Source organism: Chanodichthys erythropterus, chromosome 21 (assembly GCF_024489055.1).
Source record: "Chanodichthys erythropterus isolate Z2021 chromosome 21, ASM2448905v1, whole genome shotgun sequence".
In the NCBI taxonomy this organism is placed as follows: Eukaryota; Metazoa; Chordata; class Actinopteri; order Cypriniformes; family Xenocyprididae; genus Chanodichthys; species Chanodichthys erythropterus.
The window spans coordinates 31,417,419-31,435,476 of record NC_090241.1 but is presented as its reverse complement, the minus strand read 5'-3'; the positions used below and the strand labels follow the sequence as shown (position 1 = coordinate 31,435,476).

Sequence of the window (18,058 nt, the reverse complement as noted above, 5' to 3'; positions counted from 1 at the left end):
GGAGAGTGGCGACTCCACCCCCAGGTGGTTCAGCTGATCTGGAGAGAATTCGGAGAGGCTCAGGTAGACCTGTTTGCCTCACCAGAAACCTCCCACTGCCAGTTGTTTTACTCTCTGACCGAGGGGACACTCGGGACAGATGCACTGGCTCACAGCTGGCCCCGGGGCCTGCGCAAATATGCGTTTCCCCCAGTGAGCCTACTTGCACAGACCCTGTGCAAAGTCAGGGAGGACGAGGAGCAGGTCTTGTTAGTTGCGCCTTACTGGCCCAACCGGACCTGGTTCCCAGAACTCTCACTCCTCGCGACAGCCCCTCCCTGGCCCATCCCTCTGAGGAAAGACCTTCTTTCTCAGAGACGGGGCACTCTTTGGCACCCGCGTCCAGACCTCTGGAAACTCCATGTCTGGGCCCTTGGACGGGATGCGGAGGTTCTAGGTGACTTACCCCCTGAGGTACTTAACACCATCACTTCGGCACGTGCACTGTCTACGAGACGTGCTTACGCCTCCAAAGTGGAACCTGTTCGTCGAGTGGTGCTCTTCTCGCCGGGAAGACCCCCGAAGATGCTCGATCAGAGTCGTGCTTTCCTTCTTGCAGTAGGGTTGGAGCGTAGGCTGTCCCCCCTCCACCCTCAAAGTCCATACTGCTGCTATATCCGCTTACCACGACCACTTAGATGGCAAATCTGTTGGTCAGCACGACCTGGTCATCAGGTTCCTTAGGGGGGCGAGACGGTTAAATCCTTCTCGTCCCCTCTCCATACCCTCTTGGGACCTCACTCTGGTGCTGTGAGCACTTCAGATTGCTCCCTTTGAGCCTTTACTGTCAGCAGACTTAAAGATTCTGTCTATGAAGACTTTGCTGCTGGTGGCATTGGCCTCCATCAAGAGGGTAGGGGACCTGCAGTCATTTTCGGTCGACGAATCGTGCCTGGAGTTCGGGCCGGGTGATAGCCACGTGGTACTAAGACCCCGGCCTGGCTATGTGCCCAAGGTTCCTACCACTCCCTTCAGGGACCAGGTGGTGAGCCTGCAAGCGCTGCCCTCGGAGGAGGCAGACCCAGCCCTGGCTTTACTCTGTCCAGTCCGCGCTTTGCGACTGTACATAGACAGAACCTAAAGCCTCAGGACCTCAGACCAGCTCTTGTCTGTTATGGAGGCCAGCAGAAGGGAAAGGCTGTCTCCAAGCAGAGGATGGCCCACTGGATAGTGGATGCCATCGCCCTGGCTTACCAAGCTCAGGGTGTGCCCCGCCCACGAGAGGTGTCGCATCCTCCTGGGCGCTGGCTCGTGGCGCCTCGCTGACAGACATTTGTAGAGCTGCGGGCTGGGCGACACCTAACACGTTCGCTAGATACTATAGCCTTCGTGTCAAGCCGGTCTCCTCCCATGTTCTCGCCACAGGTCAGAGGCACGGAGAGGCCCCGGCTTAGTGTCGGCTTGCTGCGCTACATGCGCTTCTTTTCTCCAGAGAGTCCCTACAAGGCAGACCCTGTCGAGTCCTCCGATATCCCTTCGGCAGCCGACGTGGCGGAGCGTCTGGCGCCAGGCCTATACTCCGTTGTATCCTTGAGAACTGGGTTTAGGCTGGGTTCCATATGTGTGACCCTACGGGGATCCCATATGGTTGGTTCCACGGTTGCTCCTAAACGAAGCCCGTGTCTTTCCCCCTGGGAGAACCTACCCTTCATCGGGTTGGAGTCACCCCAGCTCTTCCATATGTAGCACAGCCCTACAGGGTTAGTCCATATGTACTTCTCCACATAACTCCTTCGGGGAAGGATGTGGCTTCCGCAGCGTTCCTTTCCCAGCGAAGGGTACGCTTTCCCAGCGTTATCCAATAGTCTCACTGAATGGGTTTTGGGGAACAGCAGTGATCGACTCTCTCTGTGTTAGCCCTGTCCCACCATCCTCAGGCAAGGGGGTTCAGGTGGCTTACAACAGAGCGCTGGAAGGGGGCAGCTCCTGTGGCGCTTTGGTAGGGATTCCTATTCGTCGGTCTGTCCGACGTACGTCGAACGTGACCGACTGAATGGGAACGTCTCGGTTACAAAGGTAACCCTCGTTCCCTGAAGGAGGGAACGGAGACGTACGTCCCGTCGCCACAGTCGCTGTACCCCTTGATGCTGCCGCCTATCCGGTTCGGCTCCTCAGCGAAAACCTGAAGATGCAACGCACCTGCTGCTCATTATATACCCGCGCTGCGAGGCGAGCAGCTGATGCATATGATTGCATGCCAATGTGCATTGGCTCGTTTAGTTACACTCGAAGTAGATTGGCCTCTCTAGCGAGATTCCTATTCGTCGGTCTGTCCGACGTACGTCTCCGTTCCCTCCTTCAGGGAACGAGGGTTACCTTTGTAACCGAGACGTTCTTCTTCTCTTCCTCATCTTGTTTCTTCTTGATTTCATCTTGTTCTTTTTGCAAACCTTGAGTAATCAGATTGACCATATCAACTCTAGGTTTCCCCTGATGAATTAGTTCATTTGGTAGGACATTTTCAGTACAGTTCATATTTGTTAGAGCAGTTTCCACAACAACACCTTTCATACTTAAAGGAACAGTTCACTTCAGAATTAATTTCCTGATAATTTATTCACCCCCATGTCATCCAAGATATTTATGTCCTTTTTCACTTCAGTCAAAAGGATTTTTCTCCATATAGTGGACTTTAGTGGTTACCAACGGGTTGAAGGTCCAAATTGCAGTTTCAGTGCAGCTTCAAAGGGCTCTACACGATCCCAGACGAGGAATAAGGGTCTTACCTAGCGAAACGATTAGTCATTTTCTAAAAAAAAAAAAAAAAAAAAATGTATATACTTTTTAACCACAAATGCTCTTCTTGCACTAGCTCTCCTATGCACCACGCATGACGTAATCACTTTAGAAAGGTCACGCGTGATGTAGGTTAAAGTACAGATCCACTGTCTACAAAGCAAATGTGCAAAGATTAAGCTAAATGCCCTATACAAAACAAACAAACAAACAAAAAAAGGTAAAACAATGTCGGACGATTTTGAAGTTGAGTTTGGCGCCCTACTGCGGTACTTCCGCTTACGTCACACTAGACTTGTGCCGATATTCGGTAATGCGATAAAACGAGATAATGAATATGCACAATATTGTAATCGTCGGCACTTCAGAATACCGTAAATAATAATTTTTTACCAATTATTAATTTTTTATAAGGCAATTAAGAATACTTTACCCATCAATCGTATAAAATGCACAACACCGCTGTATTCTGCGTCAAAAGGACACGCGCTCAGATGTAAACAATCCCAACGTGCACAAGAAGCACATGGCGGAACCAGTGAAGGAGACGAGCTGAATGAAAGTGCGCGTTCACTCTCTGACAGCAGAGGGCGCTGATGGAACAGCAGCGTGCAGCGGTTACCACGGAAACGTGCAAACAAAGTAACTGCGCTAGTGAAGTTTTTAAAATGCTTCAAACAACCATTCATTTTTTTGTAATCTCAGTGTTGTTCATCACAGCACCAAATACTGAATACTTAAAAAAGACTTAAAAGGATATTTATTTTCAAACCTAAACATTTTTATATTTTAATCTGGACTACAACATGCCTTAATGATTAGAAATGTTCTGATTATTTGTTATTGTTCAGTAAAACTTTGAAAACATACAGCTTCATTAGTTAACATGTTAATTCATTATCACTAAACTGACAATAAAAATACTTATAAAGTATTAATTATTATTAATTAATGTTAATTTCTTAGTTACTATTTAATAACATTACTAAAATCAAAATAACTTATTTAATGGACCTGAGATAAAACTAACAATGATCAGTTGTGTTTCTAAACTAACATTAACAAAAAATAACACTTTCTGTAACAAATGTAGCTATTGCTCAATCTTAGTTAATGCATTAAATAGAGTAAAGTGTTATCTGTTGTTCTTCTAATTCTTTTGCATTTTAATCTGTTTGAAAATTTCAGTCAGTTGTTGTTTTATTACAAAAAGAGTTCTTAAACCTGTTAAACTATGACAAAAATGGTTTTGCAACTTATTTTAATATCGTGATAATACTGTATACTGTGATAAAAGCTTCATCAATTAATCGCAACATGAAAATTTGATACCGTCACATGCCTACGTCACACGTGACCTTTCTAACTTAATGCGTGGCACATCGCAGAGCTAGTGCAAGACAAGCATTTGTGGTTAAAAAGTATATACATTTTTATTTGATCGTTTCGTTAGATAAGACCCTTATTTCTCGTCTGGGATCATGTAGAGTCCTTTGAAGCCGCACTGAAACTGCAGTTTGAGACCTTCAACCCGTTGGTAAACACTGAAGTCCACTATATGGAGAAAAATCCTGGACAGTTTTCCTCAAAATACTTACATTTCTTTTCAACTGAAGAGCTTGTCTTGGATGACATGGGGGTGAGTAAATTATCAGGAAATTTTAATTCTGAAGTGAACTAATCCTTTAAATGATGAGCAGTTCTGATGCAGACCATTAGGTGGCAGCCATGTTGCTCTGTACGGTGTAAAGGGAGGGAGGGGCACAGACCAGTGGAGTGAGAAGGTAAGAGGGGCTTAGAGAGAGAAATGAAGCAGACAGTGGCAAGATGTCCCATGAGTCACTTGATCCGATAAGCCCACAGGGGCACAAAGGCGCCAGTTTTTTATTTATAGCAGACACGAAGAGACATTGATCGACTGAGAAACATGATGTCACATTGTGCTTCAGTTGTCAAGTTCATACTGTCAGTTGATCCCAATCAGCAAAGCACATTAGAAAAAAGGTACAGCAAGCAACAGCGTGTTAACAGTGGCTATAGCCTACAGAAAACTTCTATTTAGCTGTGTGTGCCTGTGTGTGAATATATTGTACATACACACTACTGTGCAGAAGTCTTGGGTTGATAAGATATTTTAATGCTTTTAAAAGAAGCCCCTTATGCTCACCATGGCTGCATTTGATAAAAAACAGTAAAACAGTAATTTTGTGAAATATTATAAATGCAGTAAACGCTGTCATGCGGTCTTGCATTCAGATGCTGGTGTTTGTGAATGCAATTGTGTGTTCTTAAACCAAATTAAACCAAATCATTTTGATGACAGGCTTTGGCTCAGGCATTTTAGAATGATCAAACCAACATTTGAGATGCTGTGCGATGAGATTGCTCCACTGGTTAGTCCAGTTATCCAATTACATCCTCTGTTGAGGCAAAGTCACAGAGTTTTTCTGTTGTGCATCGAGGGATTTATTCAACAAATGTGTTTCCTTCGTAGTTTATGCACGTGTTTTGTCTTGTTGGATAAAAAATGTATCCACCTCAATTGAGCATGCACTTTTTTTTAAATTTATGCACATTTTGGCATTCACATTTGGCACTTTTTTTTTATTTTTATCAACGTTTATTTGAAATAGAAATATTTTGTGACATGCATCTTTGATAAAGTTAATCTTTGTACTGCCCCCAAACCTGTTTATCCCTAAACTATGTTAAAAAAAAAAAATAAAAAAAATCATTGTAATGCATAACTGTGATTCCTACCAAATTATGCAGATATGACTACTTCATGATTGCGTTTAAATTAAATTTATAAAAAACATAAAAAGTGATTTTTTTTTTTTTATGCAATATGTTTTTAGGGCAATAAAGATGTGGGTAACACTTTATTTTACACTGTCATTGTTACATATGTTACACTGTCATTGTTACATATGTTACATGTAGTTACTATAGTAATAACTATAAATTATGCATAATTACATGCAGCTAACCCTAAACCAAACCCTAATCCTAACCCTAGAGTAAGTACATGTAGTAACTTAATATTACTCAGTACTTAGATGTATAATTAGTGTAACAAAGACACCTTAAAATAAAGTGTAACCAAGATGTGATATAAAACATTAATATTCAATAAACTAATTTATCATTATAGAGTGCCCCAGGGATGACGCGTTTTTGTAGGCCAACCCGGACGTTAGCAGCGCACGGGTTCCCTCGATCGAAAGCCTATGCATTTTTCCCATAGACTTTTGGAAAATCGCAGAAAATAAGCTCTGTGTTTAACAAAGGGTTATGACACTTACACGTTTTGTCTATCAAGATAATCTTTACAAGTTAACACAACATTTATAGATTTTGAAGCCTAAATAAAGTCGTCAGATATAAAAGGCTAACAGTAGGCTATAAACGGACTACAGCACACCATGGTCGCGGATCAATGTCGTCACCACCAAGCGTCCTCAAACTTTATTTAGAAAACAACTCTATTTAAAAACATGCTCACTGATTATGATCTGCACTGTGTATGAATACTTTTCCACTTTTTCATGAGAAATGCTGTCCAAATGTCCTGTTTGTCATGATGATGTCTAAAGTCCCCGCCAAAGGAAGTAGTCGCTTTTAGCAATTTGTTAGCAACCGCCGATTTTAAGACACAGTAAAAGTTTAAAAACTCACAAGTTGGTTATATCTGGTGTGTTTTATGTCATAGATCAAAACGCGAAAGTATTTAGAGGCTTTGTTAACCACAGACCTTATTTCAGGCGATTTAACAAAAACCCATTCAAAAAACTCATAGACTTGACGGCGTTGGAACCGGAAGTCCTAAAATGCTAACTCGCTTCCGGGTTTTGCCTACAAAAACGCATCATCCCTGGGGCAATCTATTGTTAGTTATAAAGGGTGTGCATATCGCTGCTATTTTTTCAACAGCTTTGGCGGCTCATCCAATCAGATTTCAGAGCCAGAGATATTGGTTTTATGAGAGCTAAATTAGTAGAAGTGGACAAATGTTGTGCATTTATTGTTTCAACACTACATCAGTTTGCCACTATCAACTAATGTTCTTTTTAAATATTTTCAAGGATTGTGTCAAAGTTATAGAAAACTTCTTCAATGAAAAACTCTTCATAATTGGATACGTTGGGATTGGCATTGCTGGAATTATGGTAAGAATATAACACTAAGCAAAAGATTTCACAAAAAGGAGTTTGTTAAAGTCGTCAAATTTATTTGTATACCACTTTTCACAATGCACAAACGCAGCTTTACAAAAAATTATTTTTATTTTACATCTTGTGAAGATACAAGCAATCAAGCAGTTGAGATATGTTAGTGTATATTGCCCTACGCAAGTATGATATTATTATTATTATTATAATATGTGTGCGGATAAAGTTGGACATACTTATATATGCAACTTTTTTATAAAGAGCTATCGCTTAATTTTGAGATGAAATCAAATAAGACAGGTGAGGTTTGCTTTATAGTATAGAAGACTCTTTGATATTATGTGTTGCATTGACCTTCTTACGTTAAGTGTGGTTTGTGTTCAAATGCTTTTTGGGAACACTGTAGCCTGTGTTTAAAAGTGTTTCACTCTTCTAACAGATAATTGGCATGATCTTCAGCATGGTTCTTTGCTGCGCCATTCGAAACAGCAGAGAAGTTATTTAGGCACCCCACAGTTCCCCTCTCGCCCAGTTGGACTGTTTCAAAGCCCACCTTCTTTGACCTCATCAGACCATCACATTCAGGCTTGGGAGCAGGGTGGAGGAACTCCCATGAGGCAGTGTGGGTCTTGTGGTACTGTTTTGTGAAAAGCATTCTGTCTCTTTTCTGTTCTTTGCATTGTTTGAAGATGATCGCCACTGCATGGACTGCTACTGTAACCACATTAACCTTTACATTTATTTATTGCTGAATCATCACAAGGGGTGCGTAGTGTACATCTCTCTTTTTTTCAAACTTGATTTCCTGTAATAGAGTTCTCGCATCTTGAGTCTTTCTTTGGTCCAGACTTTCACAGTGAATTGGGCATTTACTTACTGATGTAAATAAGCTCTCTGATGCCTCTTACTGATCAACTTATTTTCATGTTATTTTTAATGTTATTTATTGCGTGTGAACTAGACCAGTACTCCAGTACTACTAATAGATAATGGGTCATATGCTTATTGTGTTTTGCTGGTTATTTTGCCACATCATATAGATACTGAATGAAGCCAAGGAGTGGACAAGTATGATTAAAGGGTTAGTTCACCCAAAAATGCTTCCTGAAGCAGTTTTGAAATTGGTCATCACTAAATAAGTCTTTTTTTATTCTCGTCGGTTTATGATATTAATATTGAACCACTGTACTCACATGAACTGATTTAGATGTGTTTTTAGTACATTTATGGATCTTGACAGAGGAAATGACATTACTCCCTATGAAGGCCTCACGGAGCCATCGGATTTGAACTAAAATATCTTAATTTGTGTTTCAAAGATTAATGAAGGTCTTACGGGTGTGGAACGGCATGAGGGCGAGTAATAAATTACAGAATTTTCATTTTTGGGTGAACTAACCATTTAAAGACCTCTGACACAGATTGTCATGCTTAAAGTCAGCATGAATTCAAAATTAAACCTGCTTGATTTAGTAACGTTGCTGGTTCTATTGTGAAAGAACCATTAGTGCATGATATTCCAAAGAAAAACAATTAGCTTCATAATTTTTCAGCAAAATGCTGTTTTTCTGGAACCTTTTGAGTTTGCTATTTTGTAGGCTATTGGTTAATGTTAACCAATAAACAAATACCTAATTAGGCTACTGTTGTAGGCCACCTTTTTAAAATCTTGCAAATAACTTTAATGTTGCTTAATGGTAATGTAATAAATATTACAGCAATAATAGCAAATATATATTTGTAAAAATGGTGTTACTGCTGAGAGGAAACTCAAACCTTCAGACTCCATGTTCCGCTCCTCGAAATTGTTTGATTCATGTTGACTTTTTCCAAATGTGGCACTTGTTTAACTTAAGTATGCTACCCTGGTTTATACATATTACCTTCCTCACTTGGCTGATTTTGAATCTGTTCAAACACCAGCTTTTAGAGATATCAACCAATGTAATTTGCAACATTACTGTAAAATTGTAAAACAGCCAAGTCAAAAACATATCTAATGTCTACCATTGCTTTTTTTTTTTTTGTCGTCCGTTCAGGAATACGACCCACTAGTTTTATTGATCTATGTGCCTTTGTAACTGACAACCTCCCATTTGCAGTTACAGTAATATGCACATTTGTGTTTGTAGTTCCTCCACTTCAAAATTTTTTTTTTTTTACTCTTATAGCATTGTGCTGCATGTAAATAGCTTTGGAATGAGAAAATATGGGCACAGGGCGATAAACCCTGAACAACATTAAAACAGAACTCACAAGTAAACATTTGCTTTTTTATTTTTGCAATGTTGAATAAACCATTTCCATTGAACAGAAATTAATACGTTGTGTTGAAGTGTCATTGTGGATTGATGTTAATACTGTAGTCACAACACATTATAGCACTTAAATATATAGCCTTGTTCAAGGCCGAGTCCCTCAAACTTTGTGAAAAGTTTGTAAATTGTGTTAATTTAAGGCAAACACATGACCTGTAAATAATGACCTATGCTTTAGGATTAGAAATCTCAGGAAAGTACAGTTGTAACATGCTGGTCCATGTAACGGAAGGAAAAAATAAATGCAAGTCTACAAAATTGCAAATTATTGCATAAATACAATATGCATAAAATGTTGGTCTGTTTTAGGTAATCAAGATAATCTTGAATTTTAGACTGCACCTCACATACATCCCCAAAATCAGTTCAAAAACAAAACTGAGTAAGATGGAGGCCATGTGCATCTGATGGAACTAAATGGAATAAAAGTCAATGACATTCCCTAAAACTATTAACAATTTAGTTACAAGGTCTGAAGGCTTCAAAAGCATTAAGTAACTCAATTGTTTAGACACTAAAAACAGTGACAAGAACAGAAATAAATGAATTCCAAGTTGGAAAAAAAGAGATAAAGCAAGTATTAATACAAAAAGAATTGTACAAAGTGGATAGATGGGAAAAACAAAAACAAAAAAACAAGTCAATCATTAGTGTCATTACCACGACACCAGTCTCCCTCATTGAGGGGAAACTTCCACATATGCTTCTAGAAAATGTAAGCACGTCTTAAGCGCTCTCCTCCAGACATATCCTTACCAACAAGTGCAAAACACTGGCTACAGCCCATCAAATAAGCATGTAAACCATAGAGGAAGTGCGGTAAGGCTGGATAAACTCACAGTAACTTAACAAGAGTAGACATTGTCGTTCTTTCGACAACTTTACCATCTTGATTAAGGTTTATCTTTTCTTGTAAATGTTCAGTTGGTTGCGTAGCTGCCACAGTCTTGGTTGACTCAGAGGTACTGGGGTCTGTTCAGTCAGAGATTAGCTTTAGAGGGGACTGGCTCAAGATAAACTCTCCGACACCGAGGAAGTACATGACCTGCACGATGCCGAACAGCGGCGCGATGACTAGAGCCCTGCAACCTGCACCCTTCAGGAAAGCAGACGGCCCTTCTCGCTTCCAGATCTTGCTGTAGGATGAAGACACAAGCAAAGGTCACACACATGTAGATATACTCACATTACAGAACAGTTAAATCGTAACGTTTAAAACAAGTAATGAGACTGATGTGTCACCTGAAACAGTCGATTAAGCCCCTGTAGGTTTCCTCATTGGCTCCTTTGCTCAGAGACTGCAGCCTGGTCTTAACCACTGTTTAAAAATAAATAAATCAGCCCAGTGAGCATGTGCGTTTCCTTTTAAAAGTGCACCAACGAGATGAGGCTTGAGAGGGCCGAAAAAAGCTTACCATCACATGGGTTAACAGCAACAGCAGCCGTGGAGCCCGCAACACATCCAGAGATGAATGACCAATAAAATGGTGCGGCATCATCAGGGGAGGCCTTGCCCAACTTGTTTAAATTTGCAAAGAGAGGGAAGTAGACGATAGAGAAAGGTACATCTCTAAATAAGAGAAAAAAGCAAAAGCAAAAGTTGCATTTATGGTCTTATTGTGAATATTTGAATTTAGCACCACCATAAAGATTTTACAATGCATTACCTCAATAGAGTTGCTCCAAGGCCTTTGTAGAGCCCCTGAATGCCTTGAGTGTGCAGTAACTCTCTTGCGATCTGGGTGGCAGATATAGCCCTGGGTGAGGCATTGGGTACCACATTGTAGGAGCGACTCAGCACCGCGTTAGTGGTTGCCAGTCTATTTGGAGGGATGATGCCTGGTTTTCTCTGCTGTGCAGCTGTGAGGACGATCAGAAAAGTTGTTCCGAGTGAGTAATACAACTACAATGAATTGCATATGCAGTAAACAAGGGATGTTTGCAATATATGTATATATATGACAAACATGGATAATGTTGGTCATAATCACAAAATAAAATCCATCATTGGGGTTTATTTTGCAATAATGACCGATTGACTGTACATTAATCGCACCTAAATAAATTTACAAGAAAATGATGCAGAATGATGCAACTAATCAATCTGATTCAAGTACTCCATATGCACGCTTTCACTGCTCCAATAAGCACAGAAAGAAAAACCTACCTAGTCTCCCAGCATCCTGTAGTTGAATTTTCAGCATCTCCATTGGAGTAGTGATGACAACCTGGCACATGCCAGCAGCACATCCAGCCAACATCTCTTTAAATACAGTCAACCCTCTCCTGCAACAAAATGCAATGATTACATAACAGCACAGATGTTATATTGCAATTGTTAAGAAAAAAGGAGTCGAATAAGCACTGAGTGCAGCATTAGCAATCGTACCCATCTTTGGAGAGGTGGTACCGGAAGAAGTCATTGGCTGCCAGTTTGATGGCCTTCTCAGGAGTGACCAGTGTTAGATTAACTGCAGCACCTAAAAGACAAACAAACAGAGGGTTAAGAAAACTACACCACAACTGATCACAGATCAGCAAACACATTCCCCACCACCATCAAACCAGTAGATAAATCTACAACATGACCTTATCAAGTACCATTCAAGTAGATAAGATAAAAATGCCACTAACAGACTAAGAATATAAGCAAAGCTTATGAGAAAACTGTGAGATGATGATGGAGGGGGATTTTACATTAGTGAACTAATTCAACAAAAAGAAAAAATAAACAAAATTAACTAATATATAGACAAACAGAAGATAGAAATATAAGATAGAATATTCAATTTGGTGAGAAAAGAATGCAGGCACATTCCAGAAAGAGACTGTCATTAGAGTTGTGCAGTATGACGGTATATACTGTGCAAGTGTAGAAATGTGAGAATTTGCTATGCTGTTTGTGCAGCGTTAAATCTGCAAACACATCGCTTCCGACGAAGACGGCTTTGATGTGCAGATTTGATGCGTTGCATCTGCTAACTGTAGCATTAATAAAGTAAATCATCTGATGTGCAGTCACGGCTATTTTACAACAGCTTCGAATGTTGTGCAGATGTTGTTTTTAAACTCATTAAATAAAGTAAATCTGTTTTACAATGATGCCAGAATTATGAATTTGGGTGATTTACCCCCCTCCTCCCAATCAGGTTTAAATATTAAAAAAAAATTAAAAAAAATAATACACAAGAAAATAAGATTAAGATTCACTACATTATCAAAACCAAGCATTATTACATGATTATGTAATATAAAAATATTTTTTACTTGAATTCAGGTAAAATCAATTGTGTTATACATTTACGATGATGTAAGAATTTGTTCATACTGCCCACCCCTAACTGGGACCATGTTATTTTAATATACCACTGTGTTTAAAAGAAGCACAGCAGTTGTTCACATGATCAGACTGATCTTAAAGAAAAAAGAAAGCAGATAATGAGTGTAAGTGATGATGATAATATCCAACAAAACATTCTAGATGTTAACAGAACATGGCAAGATGGGTTAGTACCGAATGAGACAAGAGCAAGGACAGTGAAGAAAGTGGAAAAAAAAAAGGAGAAGAAATAATCTACAAAGAAACAAGAAGCAAAAGAGTAAACATCAAAATGATTCAACAATTATCTATAAATAAAACAAAAAATTGGTGCCTAATTGTAATAGAGCAGAGTAGGTAAGAACCATGATAAATGATTTGCCTCCAGCGTGGCTGCGCCTTATCGGCTAGCCTTCACTATCCCAGCGGGGACCCATGTCTGTAACATGAAAAACACAGATGCAAACAACAGCATTCCTCACAGAAATGGAGACCCGGCACAAAACACCGACTCCAATCTCCTCCAAACTCTACAGATAACACTCTTCAAAGATACTTATATTGGTCTATTGAATAACTGAAGCCAAACAACTGATCTACCAAATGTAGGAATCACAACATGTTTGATTGGCTAAATTTAAAATTAACCCTCTGATGCATTAAATTTAAAAATCACATCTTGAGTCTAAAATTCAGGAAAATTATGTATTCAAATAATTAATTTGCTGCAAAATAATAAAATCTGCATTTTGAAAGATTGCACCATTTAAAATGAAAAGATAATGGTAAATATTGCAGCTGTACTTTGTGAATCACTTTTGTGAGCCATGTTTAATGTACGAATAAGGACAGTCATGTAGAATTATGGCTAAAGGTCAATAGCTCACACCATTGTGGTTTATATGTAATGTTACACCCTGAATGGTTAAAATGCCACTATAGTGAACAACATGCATCAGAGGGTTAAAAATAAAGGATATGTAATACTTTAAGTTGATAGTGAGTTCATTTTTTCCAACCAAAGTATACTTTGAACAGTCTTTAAAAAACTAAATTCAAATAGTTCACCTAAAAATCAACAATTTAGATGTTGGGAAATGCTTAAATATTGCTATAAGAGCTACAAATAGCAAAAATGTCTGAGTTTGTGTTTACCATCACCAGCCAACCTATTCTAGTTCATTCTCCAAAGTCATATGGACTAGATTCCTCAAGTCTATTCAGGTGTACCCATCATGCCATATAAGAAACTATACTAATCTAAAAAGGGCATACAACACATTTTAAGGCACTTGTGAATAAATAAATAAATGAGGGAATCTTACCTCTATACATGCCAAAGTATCCCTCAGATCGTACGGTTTTGATGAGACAGTCAATCCTGAAGGACAAACAAAAATGTTAACATGGACCAGTCTACCGGTTTTCCACAAATTAACCTTTATTAACAACAAAGTCAATGTGCATTTGGTTCACTATGTATGCGTTTCTGTTTACATCACGCACGGGACATAGTCAAGCCTTAATCCTAATAAAGCTTTGCAGTGACCATAGCGGCTGAACAATCATGTCAGGCGGCAACTAACGCCTGACCATGCATCACACATTCCACTAGGATTAGCTACCAATGCAAGGCAGCTTATCAAATCAAAGTGGGGGCTGACACAGGAGTATCTTATACCACTAAAATTATGTGTTTGTGAATTGAAATAGAATGTAAAAGTTACAGAATTTGCAGAATTGAGATATGTAAAGAAAAAGAAGTGGAGAGCCCTTACATGCTCTTGTAGACTTGCTGGCCCGGTCTCTGGTTCTGAAGTCTGGTTTTGGCCAAATCAATGGGAAACACGCAAGTGACCCCAACGATGCCAGCAATGCCACCATTAATCAGTTTGGCAGGGAGGCTAGAGGGGAAAAAAGACAAAAAAAAGAGAATAAAAGCATGTCCATGTTGAAAACACTCACACATATTAAATTAAAATACAGCTAAAATGCTTTACAAAAGAGCTAGTTTAAATTCAAGGGGTCCTTTATCAAATTCATTAAAATAAAAATGGCATGTTGAATGTCTATTTGATGTTAAAGAACTGACAATCACCACCTTTAATTTATTGAATTTAATAAATATATATATTAAAAGTGGCTTTTGCCATTTCATTAACACCAAACAGACATTCAACAGAAGAAATATTTCAAAAATCACCCAGAAACAATTATTTAATTCATTACATAAAACGTTAAAAATGTATATTCTCCTGTACCTGATCTGTTGAGACATTATGAAATTTCAGCGACGTGATAAAGATTGAGAGTTTGATGAGAGCTTCTGGAAGTGATGATCAGTGAATGAAGTACAGACCACGACCGATTGATGAGACCTGGAAGTAAAGAGACAGTGACGAAGGTTAGCGGACTGATATAAGCCTACACGTACTCTACAACCGGAAAAAATAACTTAGACCTCACGGTCATTAAGCTCTTCCTACGCATCTGATGAGGCTTTAATCCACCAACCAAAACACTGACCCTTAAAAGGTCAAATGACACCGAGTCACTTCCGGCTAGAGTGTAAGTGCGCGCACATGTATACTACATCTGTACACTACGCATGCGTCTAGTTAGGGGTTTGGCTTCTGTGGGGTGTAATTGGATCTCTGCTCTGCTGGAGAGTAGAGATAGTGATGGGAAGTCCGATTCATTTCCGCGAATCGGTTCTTTCGAACAGTTTGTTGCAAAGGGCGGGCAGTTTTGCGAAGTGGCTCGAAAAGACTCGCCCAAAAGAATGAGTCAAATTCACTTTACAGGAATTTAACAAGATTACTCAAGACCTGACACGCTTCAGTGACATTCCTCTATAAAACACGGCCACTGCATCAGGCTTGCAAACAAACTTAAAGCTCTGCATGTTATTTCTTCGGCAATTTACAACAAATGCGGCTCCCAATTCTTAACATTTTTGTGATTGTCTATATTTAATGCAATAAATACAGTACTAACAAGACAACGAAATATCTAATGCAATGAATGAGACACAGCCGGATAAGGAAATTTCTAGAAAAGCGGAAATGAATTACCCGCGTTCGCCTAACCGTCTAAACTGCAGGTTAGACTACAAAGCAAACTAAAGACGGTTTAAATAAGTAAAACACTTAAGAAAACATACCTCCACCCATGAAGATGTTAAGATATTGTGAGTCAATTAAATATTACTGGTAAATGTTTAGGCGGAGAGCTTGCTGCATAACATTTATGTTTCTACTATATTATATTTTAACTTCTATGTTACTACCAGAACATAAAGCTAGTTTAGACTTTTCCTAAATAAACACTCACCTCAGAAATCGTTCAAATGTTTTAATGAGTTTCAGTACCAGAACCTTCCACGACGAAGAAATTTGAATGAATGTTTGAATGGAAAATTCCTTTCTGCTTTAAAATGGGAGGTGGTTCCATTTGTGACGGGTGTAAATTTACTTGTCCAATCATGCCACGATATATTTGCATATCCACATTCATTCGCCACTCCGTTGTAAGGACCTCCTCCTATGAGTCAAAGCGGAGGGGGTGCGTGTGGGCACGGTGTCAAATTACACCGGCCATATGGAAGGCTGGGGTATTTTAGCTCATGACGCTAACAGAATAATATTGCGCTAAACACAATATGCGTGAATAATAATCTATATAAAAATCAATAGGAAAATGACATTACTTACACCTTACAAACTAAAAATATACGCCACTATGTTCTTTAATATCTACATTATATTACAGTCATGATATCATAACGAAAACATTAACACATAGATGTGTTACATAAAGTAAACTATACTTTCACAGAGATTAGTTAGCTAATTCTCTCGATTGCCCTGATTAACATTAGAATGCTTGTGTAGAAGTGCTAATCACTGTATGAAGGCCAACATGAAAACAAGCTTCTAGAAGTTCTCCTGAAACCCTGTTATTATAAACTGTTATGAAACACATTGTGTTTACTTGTTTGGTTTAAGTTTAGCCTAAGAGATGTAGAACACTGCCACCCTCTTTCTACAGATCACGATGAAGGTAAATACCAGGAAGTACTAATCTAACAACACTTCATCTCGGTGAGATTAAGCGAAACTCCAGAAAGATCAGTGACTAATCAACGTGTTAATCTTTGTTTCTCTGGTTGAGACTGAAATACAGCTCTAAATTAAGCAAACAGTTGTCCAATATGCTTAAAATAACATATAATGAACTTATAGGTGTAACATTAAAATGATAAAGCCTGCAGCTGGTGGTTAACAGTCACCGTAACAACTTTATTTAGCTCATTGACTCATAGCATGTGATCCACATTGATCAGTTCTAATTTAGATACTGATATATTAAAAGCAAACATTGTTTGTTATATTTCACAGCTGTATTCTTCTGTCGTGCTGCTTTTTTCAGACATTTTTTGAGTAACTTAAGTGACTTGTTGAGACCTGAATGGCATCTGGAAAGTCATCATTAACTTCAAAGAGCTGACTGGAATGTACCTTAAATTATTTTAATGCAACACTTTTGAACTTCAGCAACAAAACCCCCACTGAAATTCAGCCTTTGGCTTCTCAACCTTTGGTTTATGTTTCAAGTCTAACCAGTTTTAGCAGGAGGAATGCAGCAGAAAAATTCCACTGGACACTGAACACATGGGGAAGGTATTCTAGTCCCACCAACCCTGTAAGAGACTGCTGAGCAGCCAGATTCCACCAGCTTTATTGTTTGATGTATTATTATATCAGGGCATTGGATTATCACAACACAGACTCATGCGCTATTGTCAAGAAAGCCTCTGCGCCATTCTAATTTGATTGGCCAGATTGTGACCAAGCCGACAGGAATCCTTGAATAATATAAAGGGGTTCACAGTGGAATGGCCATCTCTACATGTGAATGAACATTAAAGGAAAATCAACAAGGAGAAATAATGGAATAACCACTGAAAGATGAACAACTTATGCCATTGCGTAATCCTTACATGACAAATTAAAATTGATTGATTTACCACTGTTACATATTTGAACAGGAACAAAAGGAACATACTGTATGTTTTCTCTTAATTATAGGACATGCATTTGTTTCAAAGTTGGAGTAGGTTATGTTTGTACTGATTGATAGGACACTGAATGAGAGGCGGGCATGACATATTCCATTTGTTGTCCTGTTGTGAACTCCAAGCATGTGACCATGGTGTCAGTTCTTGATTCACCTCTAGGCAATTCTCCCTCCACCCTCCCTTGTAACCCTTCTCTATTTTTTTGACACATAAAAAAAGAAAAATATATTGTTGCATGACAGCCATAAAAGAAAGACATAGTAACGGCTGTTTACAGTTACCCATAAAATAAAATATGGCCTATAAAGACAGACACAAAAGGTCTAGAATGAATGCAGACTTGGGTTAACCATCCTGTAGGTTTGTAATATAAATAACCCACAGCTGTTTGCCT

At 39.1% G+C, this 18,058-nt stretch overlaps 2 protein-coding genes across 4 annotated transcripts in view; one reads left to right on the top strand and one right to left on the bottom strand.

The window, feature by feature from the left end:
- tspan2a (tetraspanin 2a) overlaps nt 1-9,090 on the top strand; it is a 34,405-nt gene extending 25,315 nt beyond the window's left edge. The window contains exons 7-8 of the mRNA XM_067372848.1: nt 6,861-6,944; nt 7,387-9,090. Of these exons, the coding sequence (XP_067228949.1) occupies nt 6,861-6,944; nt 7,387-7,452 (150 nt within the window). The 3' untranslated portion in view covers nt 7,453-9,090. The remainder of the gene's footprint in view (nt 1-6,860; nt 6,945-7,386) is intronic.
- Nucleotides 9,091-9,259: 169 nt separating this feature from the next.
- slc25a55a (solute carrier family 25 member 55a) lies at nt 9,260-16,006 on the bottom strand. Of its 3 annotated transcripts, XM_067372843.1 has the most exons (10): nt 15,918-16,006; nt 14,846-14,962; nt 14,363-14,488; nt 13,910-13,965; nt 11,655-11,745; nt 11,433-11,551; nt 10,933-11,125; nt 10,681-10,835; nt 10,508-10,583; nt 9,260-10,401 (listed from the first exon to the last, which is right to left on the bottom strand). In XM_067372843.1, exons 2-10 carry the CDS (start codon nt 14,860-14,862, stop codon nt 10,242-10,244), a joined length of 993 nt encoding a protein of 330 aa, XP_067228944.1. In that variant the 5' UTR covers nt 14,863-14,962; nt 15,918-16,006; the 3' UTR covers nt 9,260-10,241. The 3 variants fall into 3 exon arrangements, with proteins under 3 accessions (XP_067228944.1, XP_067228945.1, XP_067228946.1); XM_067372845.1 differs by lacking the exons at nt 14,846-14,962; nt 15,918-16,006 and adding an exon at nt 12,950-13,023 and having other exon boundaries at nt 9,262-10,401; nt 14,363-14,447; XM_067372844.1 differs by lacking the exons at nt 14,846-14,962; nt 15,918-16,006 and having other exon boundaries at nt 11,655-13,023; nt 14,363-14,447.
- Between the last annotated feature and the right edge of the window lie 2,052 nt (nt 16,007-18,058).